The sequence below is a fragment of the Gymnoscopelus braueri genome, assembly GCF_963280865.1.
Source record: "Gymnoscopelus braueri genome assembly, chromosome: 15".
Lineage (NCBI taxonomy): Eukaryota > Metazoa > Chordata > Actinopteri > Myctophiformes > Myctophidae > Gymnoscopelus > Gymnoscopelus braueri.
In genome coordinates this window covers 34,507,449-34,517,643 of record NC_137620.1, presented here as the reverse complement: position 1 = coordinate 34,517,643, position 10,195 = coordinate 34,507,449, and the positions used below count along the sequence as shown (strand labels likewise).

General features: G+C 41.3%; 1 protein-coding gene across 1 annotated transcript in view; it reads right to left on the bottom strand.

Annotated features, from left to right (window-relative positions):
- LOC308101642 (uncharacterized protein) overlaps nucleotides 1-3,861 on the bottom strand; it is a 7,086-nt gene extending 3,225 nt beyond the window's left edge. The window contains exons 1-5 of the mRNA XM_080451070.1: nucleotides 3,458-3,861; nucleotides 2,983-3,027; nucleotides 1,512-1,811; nucleotides 773-939; nucleotides 318-360 (exon numbers count right to left, since the gene is read on the bottom strand). Coding sequence (XP_080307196.1) covers nucleotides 318-360; nucleotides 773-939; nucleotides 1,512-1,811; nucleotides 2,983-3,027; nucleotides 3,458-3,512 — 610 coding nt within the window. The 5' untranslated portion in view covers nucleotides 3,513-3,861. The remainder of the gene's footprint in view (nucleotides 1-317; nucleotides 361-772; nucleotides 940-1,511; nucleotides 1,812-2,982; nucleotides 3,028-3,457) is intronic.
- Nucleotides 3,862-10,195: the final 6,334 nt, after the last annotated feature.

Here is a 10,195-nt window from a genome sequence, read left to right as displayed (position 1 = left end):
CGCCCCTAGTGGTGAAGCGTGGGTTGGGCTAGCTTTGGTTTTGGTTTCGAATCTGGTGCTGAGCCAATCAAATGAGGCTAATCATGAGAAACTGACCCACCCGGAACAGGAAACGGGATCTGTGTTCAACAATCTGTGTTCAAGAATGAAAGTATTACAATTTGTGTGTGTGTGTGCGTGCGTGCGTGCGTGCGTGCGTGCGTGCGTGCGTGCGTGCGTGCGTGCGTGCGTGTCTGTGCGCATGTGTCCACGACTCCACGTGTCCTATCTCCCTTCTACTGTATGTTCCCTGTCACCAACAGTCCATTTCTCCCCACCTGATTGGGTGGTCAAAGTTGTGTCTTCATTGGTGTCTGGGGTCTAGAACATGTTGATAGAAACACAGGTTAATTAAAATAAATGTATAAATGACAAAAATAAATACATTTTATGTATTATATGTATATATTGGCATATATAAGATTTTTTTAAATTCTTTAAATTTGTGGGTAAAATTATATTTTATATAAAAGTATATCCACTTCTCCAGACAGCAACTAGACTAAGTCCTTTGTTTTGTGTGGATTCCTTATTAATTTGGTGGTAAATCACAATAAAAGTTTTTATTTGTATATCATTTAACAGCTTTAATATGTATATCAATTTATATAGTATACTTTCAAATACTATGTTATATACAGGTAGCACCCCTTTCATTGTGTGTTTTAACAATAAAATAACAAAAAAATAAAACTGATTTAGATAGATAACTGTGATTGGCTGCAGCCGTTACCGTGGCAGTGGTGGGTGGCTGCACCACCAGGATGACTGAAGCCGAAGTGGAAGAGGTAGGAGAGGAGGTAGGAGATGAGGGGGTAGGAGATGAGGGGGTAGGAGAGGAAGATATGTTCTGGTGTTCAGCTGTAGATGTGATGTTGGAGTCTTCTGGAGGATCAGCAGCTATGAGACAGCACAACACATTTCTCTCACTTAACGCCAGTGGTGTAAAGTAACTAAGTACATTTACTCAAGTACTGTACTTAAATACAATTTTGAGGTACTTTTACTTTACTGGAGAACAGACAGACAGGCCCTCTTATAGATGGCTAGCTCTTCCTTACAGAGCCATGCCATAAAATTGTCTTCCATTATGAAAGTAAAGTTAAATATTTCAAAAAGTCTAAAACATAATGTAAAAACATAATTATAAAAATAAATAGTGGAGGTACTTCTGTGGCCTACTGGCAGTCTACATACAAAGTGTGGTGCCGATTGGTTCAGCGGAAACACACACACACACACACACACACACACACACACACACACACACACACACACACACACACACACACACACACACACACACACACACACACACACACACACACACACACACACACAAACCCACACACACAAACCCTGTCGTAGACTGATAGCCTATAGAGCCACGCCATAAAAATGAGAATATTATGATAGAAGTGCATTACATAACCGTAACATTTATACTTCAAAGGACAGAAATGAATACTTACTGTGCACTTCAACCATGTAAGTCTTGCTCTGCAGTTTGCCGTTTATCTCCACAGAATATTGTGCACTGTCGTCTTTGGTCATGTTGTTGACGACCAACTTTCCGGTTTCTTTATCCAATTCTGTGCGTTTTTTATATGTCCCGTAGAAATCCACATCAGGACCAAAGCCCTGGTCCCATTCTGCAACCTTATTGGGGCCAGACTTCCACAGGATGCCAGTGATGTTTTCAGGAACAGAGCTGTTATCTGGAAGCAGTTCAAGGACTCCATCCAGAGGTATGTGTTTAACGTCTTGTTGGGCTGTGTGGACAAAATTATATCAGTCAGTTTGAACAGTTGATGTTGACTAGTACTACTGTAGGTCAGGGGTTCCCAGACTGTTCCCTGCCAAGCACCCCCAAAAAGCAATAGCCTTTTAGATATTGAGAAATGTCTTAAAACTGAAAAAAAGTGTAAATTGGTAGGGATATTTGATGCTACTATGTGTAGCGTGAAATGTAGCACGAAAAACCCTTTCGTGACATTCTTTAGAGAAAGCAATACAACAATTATACAACAATTTAACACAATACAACAATGTAACACAATATGCAACACAAAACAATACAAGAATGTAACACAATGCAACACAATACAATACAAGAATGTAACACAATACAACAATGCAACACAATACAATGCAACACAACAATGTAAGACAACACGACACAACAATGCAAGACAACACAACAATGCAACATAATACAATGCAACACATCAATGCAAGACAACACGACACAACAATGAATGAAAACACAACACAACAATGCAAGACAACACAACAATGCAAGACATACAATACGACACGACCACACAGGTTTGATTCTCTGCTCAGACCAAGGGACAGAAGGACGGTGGATCTGAGATTTGAGACCCTTAACAAAAATACCATAACACAACAACACAGCACGACAGAAACACAACCAGGGCAGGAATTTCAGGAAGGCCACAACGACCATGGCCGTCATTGCCCCTCAGTTTGCCCCTAAAAAAGATGGCATGCCCTGAGGCCACAGTGGCCTTAATGCCCCAGCTGACTGTACCACTTTCTCCTCTGTCTCTTTCTTGTCAATATGTAGACACCAGTGTCTTTTGTTGAGATTCTGAATTCTTAACTCCACTGAGTCCCCACCAACCCAGTGACTTTGATTGGTGCAGGGCTGAGCATGGATCAGATTGTTGTAAATACCATAATTTATTTATTTCACTGCAGATAGTCTACATATTAAATTTAAAAGCATCCTTAAACCTTAAATTCAATTAATTCTTTCAATGGACTAAAATCTTGTTTTATTTGATGGCCTTCCTGCCCTGGCATTTGGCCTTTGTGGCCTAAAAAAATGGACAACACCAAAGGCCAAGTGGCCTTGCCCCTAAAATGACGAAATTCCAGGCCTGAACACAACACAAACATATCAGCATTAAAACTTACTGATTCCAGCTCCGGTCGTGTTCTGAATCCTGGAGAAGAAAAATACTATAGGAGAGAGAAAGAGAGAGAGAGAGAGAGAGAGAGAGAGAGAGAGAGAGAGAGAGAGAGAGAGAGAGAGAGAGACAGGGAGACAGGGAGACAGAAGAGACACACACGCACACGTACGCAGGCAGACAGACAGACAGACAGACAGATGGGGACGGGGGGGAGAAGGGAGGATGGAGGGAAAAGAGAAAAGGGAAGTGAGAGATTGTTCTGTATGTCTAGGGAACTGAATCTGTATGTCTCTATTGTTCTATATGTGTATCTTCTGTCCTGTAGGTCTCTCTACTGTCCTATATGTCATTGTTAATACTGAGCATTGTGTCTCTACTGTCCTGTATGTCATTGTCAATACCGTCCCATAGGTCTCTATTGTCCTGTAGGTCTCTCTACTGTCTCATAAAGCAGGTAATCATCCATAAAGAGAACTTACAGAACAGACACAGGCGTTTCCATTTGATGATCATGATGATGACAATGAAGACCATACAGCCTCGGTTTCCGTCTTTCTTTCTCTTTCACGACCCCTCTTCAATCTCTCTCTATCTCTCTCTCTCTCTCTCTCTCCCGCCCTTCTCTCTCTGTCTCTTATCTCCTCGTAGATGGTGTTGTTGCAGCCAGTCAGTCAGCAAACCAGTAAGTTTGCAACCTATACTAGGTATCTATCCAGTAAGTCAACCAGCGACGTCAGTCAGTCCCTCAATAAACCAGTCGTTCACCCAGTGGAACTACCAGTCAAACTGATATCTAAGCAGTCTTGCAGTTAGTCAACCAGTCAGTAAGCTCATCTCTAAACCAAAGACTGTCAAAAGTACAATATGTGAACAGGATGCTGCCTGTCACACCTCTCTCTCTCTCTCTCTCTCTCTCTCTCTCTCTCTCTCTCTCTCTCTCTCTCTCTCTCTCTCTCTCTCTTTCTCACCCTAGCCCTCCATCGCGCCTCCTCTTCTCTCACTCTGTCTTTCTGGTAATCTTGCACTGTTCATCTCCCTTTCTGCTGTTTTTTTTTTATCAGTGTCTCTCTACCATTTCTCTCTCTCTCCACCTGTTGCATCTCTGTTATTTTTTCTCTTTCTTTTCTTTTTTGCATTCAGTGGAGTGTTCAGCAGAAAGGTGCATTGAGTGGAGTGTATATCTTTGCACTCCACTGAATGCTTGGTATTTTTTGTGAAAAGGAATTCCCACAAATGTTGGATGGCAATTACAAGCAAACAGTATGGAATATCAAAAAAGCTGTTTGACACTCATTGTGTTATGACCTGCGAAATCATTACCTACTTTGGTGAAGATTTGTAAAAACATTAATACAAAATCATGTTTCTGCAACAAATAGTAAATAGTAACTCCAACCCCACAAACAGGGGCTAAAACATAATATCCGGCCTCTGCCTTCGGCCTAGTCTCCACTAATAATGTTCAGAGCTCAAAGTCACTCCCAGAATGTGTACTAAGGTTTTAGTTTATTTTTATTTTCAATACAGGAGTGCAAATAGGATTTGAGTGATGTTTTTAAGTTTAGAGTACGAAAAGCTAAAAAGAGGATTGTAACTTGGGGTCAAATTATGGGACAGTGCTACTGTAAATCAAAGAATGTGTAACTCGTCATTGGTTTTCAAAAGGAGGGTTTCTAAAGCCATTTTCGAGGGTTATAACCTGCAAGAGTAAATAACATAATCTGGAGGGAAGCTAAAATTGATTTTAAAAATGTAGTGTCTTAGTGGTGCTGGGGTAAAGTCCCTGCCCACCACCTCAGAAACTAGGGTTTGAATGAATCCTCCACGTTGCATCCGACTCGGCTGGGTGCTTCAAAGAACATAACTGGCCGTGTTTGAGGGCAGGAAGCCAGAGAGGAGGGTGACAATTGATCTCTGTCACTGCCTGTTCAGCAGGGAGTGGAACTAGGTCGGATAGTATGTTTGTCCACATGCGTTATATCCTCCTGGTGAAACTCCTCACTGTTTGGTGAAAAGACACACGGCTAAGTGACTTCATGTGTATTGGAGGAGACACATGCTCATTTACGCCATGTGTCGGGACCCGTTTGTGAGTCGCGAACACATTTTTATGGGGCACGAGTAATAATCTAACATATTCAGAAATTAAAAAGAAAATTCAAAAAAGAAATCCCGGTAATTTCATGAATTTGCAAAAAGAAAAAATAAGAAAAGTCAAAGAAATTCCATAAATAAAAACTTAAGAAGTAATGAAAAGTGCTGATCTATAAGCTCATAACGTTGTGAGCTTGTAGATCGTCAATTTTCACGTAATTGGGACCCGGGGTGACATACAATTTCTCTTTTGGGTCTCGAGCTAAAAGGTTTGGGAAACACTGGTCTACACTCTCCCAAATGACAGGACCAACTGTAAGGATCAGCAGTGACAGGGCCTACACATGTGGTGTGGGGAAAATTGGGAATTGGCATAACACCTAAATTGGGAGGAAAAAATTGGATGCCTTTTAAGTCATCACTACAGACTGATGACCTTGTTGTCGATATTGTTATGACTGAATAGCATACTACTACTTTCTCTCTATCTCTACCTATGCATCAGTGTTTCTATCTCTCGCCCCCCCCCCCCCCCCCACGCCCCCTTTCTCTTCTCTCCACTACACCTTCTTTACTTCTCACGCCACCTCTCTCTCTCTGCTGCATGTCATAGTCTCTCTACCGTCTACCATCTCTCTCTCTCCTATAGTGCATCTAGTCATACAGGAAGTCTGTCGCGAACCACAGAGCTAGCGTGCAGCCGACCGGATGCTAGCTGAGTGCTTACTCTCTCCCCTCCTCCACCTTGAACCTCGCTCGACCATCACATCTTAATGTCAAGTGTGCGTGCGTGCGTGCGTATGTGTGCGTGCATGCATGTGTGTGTGCACTTGTATTGTGAGGGCCTAATATTCCCACAAGTATAGTTGAAGACAAGGACCAATTCCCTGGTCCTCACAGGAGAAATGGTTGTTTTATGGTTACAAAAGTTTTTTAGTTATTGTTTAAAATATTCAGGTTGTGGTTGGAAAAAGGATTAGACATGTAGAGGTATACGGTTTAGAGGTTGGGGTTACAGTTATGTACTTGATTTATAATTAGTTGTGCGCGAGTGTCATGCACTGAAAATAGATAGCAGATCTACAAGCAAATCTACAACACGTTACACTGTGATACATGTGTTATGATCTTGTGTTATGATCTTAGATCTTAGATTTTCCTTTTCGGCTTTAGACTTAGGGTTAAAAAAGAAGAAGCAGAAAATAAAATAAAAATGGCATTCATGTTGATGTCCTCACAAGTATAGTAATACTTGTGATATCAAAGTGGTATCAAAGTGTGTTCCTGGCTGTATAGAGGTGTTTTGATATGTTGTGCATTGTTTTAGGGACTTGACCCCTAGTTAGATTGGTCATGCAGTGTCTGGCACCCGTTGAAGCTCAGAATCAGATTCAGAATCAGCTTTATTGTCACATCACAGGTTTACAATATAAAGAAGTGTGTGAAATGATTGTTCTTTCCGTGCATGCTCTATCATTTTTGTAGTATTCCGTGAGAAGAGAGAGAAAAGAGGTAGAGTGAGAGCAGAAGAGAAACAGGTTCAAACTTGCTAAAAAAATAAAAAATGATATCCATATTTTTGGAAGAAAAAAATTTAAGTTATGCCCAGTCACTATACTGCACCCGAGATGTTCCTTGTTACTGCGGCCAAGTTTGAATACATTACATATCAATACGAAGCAACTGAAAAAACAGTTTTTTTCAATGGTAGTGGATGGAGAGAGAGGATCTTTGTCCAACCAAGCAACAGCAACCAATGGGTGTGAAAGAGGGGTGGGATCACTGGCGGAACTTGACAAAGGGTCAGTTGTTTAATGTGAGGACAGACAGGCCAACCAACCAGACCAACCAACCAGGACAGAACCAGTGGAGGCTGTGGGCAGAGGAAGAGGAGGCTGACCCGTTGGTGGAGGAAGATGAGGCAGGCCAGTGGAGGGAGGAAGAGGTGGGTCGGGGGTCAGCAGTCAGGGTGGTGTACTTTGCGGTGTTGTCATACACCTCGGTGGTGCTGGAGTTACCACTTGATGATCCTTCATCATCATGTTCGTAGTCTTCATCGTCATCGATGCGTTTAGGATCTCCATGCAGCAAGGTGAGTAAGACAGCTAAAAGAGACAGACAGACAGACAGACAGACAGACAGACAGACAGACAGACAGACAGACAGACAGAAAAAGAGACAGATGAAGAGAGAGCAACAGACAGACAGACAGACAGACAGACAGACAGACAGACAGACAGACAGACAGACAGACAGACAGACAGACAGACAGACAGACAGACAGACAGACAGAAAAAGAGACAGATGAAGAGAGAGCAACAGACAGACAGACAGACAGACAGACAGACAGACAGACAGACAGACAGACAGACAGACAGAGGTTTTAATCTCTAAAGATACATTGCAGAAGCACCTGCAAACATAATAAAAAGGGGGATTTGCTCTTTGAACTGAACAAAGAAAGAATGATATTTCAACTCAAACCCCGTAAGTCACAAAGTCACATGCAGGGTTATTGTAGTTAACTAAAACTAATGAAATAACGAGAACCAACATTGACAAAACATTGTAGTTAACTGAAATGAAAATATAAATGAGGCTTGTGTGTTTACTGCTTAAAATCGTAGAGAAGAGCTTGTAGATTGGCTATTTTTGCAACAACAAAAAAAATCTCATCGCTGACAAATTTTCAATATTACAATTTGGGGAAGAAAATAAAAATAAAGGCCTAATGAAAAATTCTAAATTCTAATAACCTTGGTATCTTTGAACTTCAGATCAATGCAAAGTAAAGGAACTCACCCAGAATCAAGACGTATAGTTGCACCTTCAACATGATGGGAGTCTCTTCTCTCCACACCTACAGTACAGTCTGTCCCCAGTGTGGCCGTCTACTTCAAAACAGGGTAAATATAGTTAACTGAAATGAATGAAATAATGAAGAAAGACGGTCTGTCCACCGTCTAGTCTCTCTCCACACCTACAGTCTGTCCCCAGTGTCTCCGTCTAGTTAAAACACTCAGTTATCTCAGATCTGTCCACAGTGACACACACCATGAATCAATGGTTAGGTTACTCAGCCAGAGAGATGCTTTATCACTAAATCATTATCTAAGAACTTCCTGTGTTGCATTAACTACGTGGTAAAACAGGATGTAACCCAAATCTCTGGAAGTAGATCACAACCGCACATAGCCTAGATCACGAGTTCTCGAAGTGGGGTCCAGGCACCCCCAGGGGTCCTTCAGGGGGTTCCATGGGGTCCCTAGCAAAATGTGTTAATAGAGAATCAAGATCAGTTTGCTATTTCAGATGCTTTTAGATGTTATTTTCAAAAGATCTTGAAAGAGTTTGAAAAACTTGTGAATACTACAGTATATGTAAATGTACAGCCATAAATGTACAGCCATTCTAGAGTCAGAGTCCCTGTCACAAAATAACTTCAGATGGGGGTCTGCAACCTAATACATATCAATTCCTTGCTTGACATGAAAATGTGGCCTAGAGACAACCAGTGGTGTAGTGCAGCCTTTCCCAACATGGGGTATGAGCCCCCCGCCAGAGATCACAGTGGGGAAGTGAGGCCTTCTGTTTTGAGGTCAAGTTCATCATCGCCAGTGGTGGAAAAAGTACTCCTATTAAAAAATAAGTAAAAGTAGCAATATCACAATATAAAAATACTCTGCAAAGTAACTAGTAACTAAAGCTTTCAAATAGTAGTGGTGCTGAGATGTAGTGGAGTAAGTATAAAGTATTGAAAAACAGAAATATTCAAGTAAAGTAAAAGTGCCTCAAAATTCTTTTTATGTACAGTAGTTGAGTAAATGTACCGCTCATCGTTGCCACACCAGCTGAATAGGCTACTTTTCCTCCTCCTGCAGCTTATTGTTTTATGTATGTCTATGTTCTCGGATTTATGCGAGACGACCATAATGGAAATAAGTATCTGACTTTATTGTGTTTTAATCCTTGATTGTGTATTTTATCACGTTTTTATTGTATGTAGAGTATCTTCTATGAACCCCATAAGATTAGCTGTCACCGAGGCATCGGCTAATGGGGATCCATTTAATAAACAGTAAACAATTGTCTTTTAACCCTCAATTGTGTGATGGTTTCTTGCAATTGAATAAAGCTAATCAAAACAAATCATGAAAGCTTTCTGCTCCTCTTACATGGCTCTCTGGAAGTACTCGGCCTGGGCTCCTCTCTTTCTGGCAGTGGGCCCTGCTTCACAGATGCTGATTATGACATAACCGTAACAAATTGGCTTTAGACAGGGCTGCCAACATTGGACTGTCAGAATACAGGAGATTTTTTTTGGAGGGGGGGTCAAGTAATTAGTCAGCATTTTGCACAGTCAACGCTCTAGAATGTGTTTTAGAGGATAATATTAAAAATCACTGAAGATCAAACCCCCTGCAGTTTCTCTAAGTTAGAGGTACAATGTTACCATCATTTGATTGTCAATGAACTGCCTCACCTCATTACTTAAAAGCAGTGGTGGACGAAGTACTCACTCAACCCCAGTACTTGAGTAAAAGTACAGATACTAATGGTCAAATTCACAACCCAGACATCGTCATTGAAATTGTCAGTCAGCTCTGTGCAGTTTTGGAGAAGTAAAAACTCCCGACTAGACACATACAGTAACTTCATGCAGTAACAGGCCAGACAACACTGTTCTGTGTGAAAGACATCGAACCTCAGAATGGTGAAGTAGAGCAGGGTGTTCTTCACAGATTCTTAACAGATTTCATGACATCTGACAATTCAGCACTAATTTCTTTGGAACGTTACAAGTGACTTCCTAGTCCCTGTGTAGCCTGCAGTTTAATCTGTGACCTGTGTAGCATGCAGTTTAACCTGTAAACTGTGTAGCATGCAGTTTAACCTGTAATTTACAGTACATTTTAAAATGTGTAATCTGGATTACAGTAACGGGGGTTACAGGTGGATTACATTCTCCCCTTCCCCTCATAAATTTTACAAACAAGTTATACATTATTATAACACCAAACAACCACCTGCCAGAGCGCACACTCCGCACAGGCTGTTGTAAGACGTTACCGTTTTTTTAACTCTCATTATGTAACGGCATTACATGTAATCCGTTACTTCCC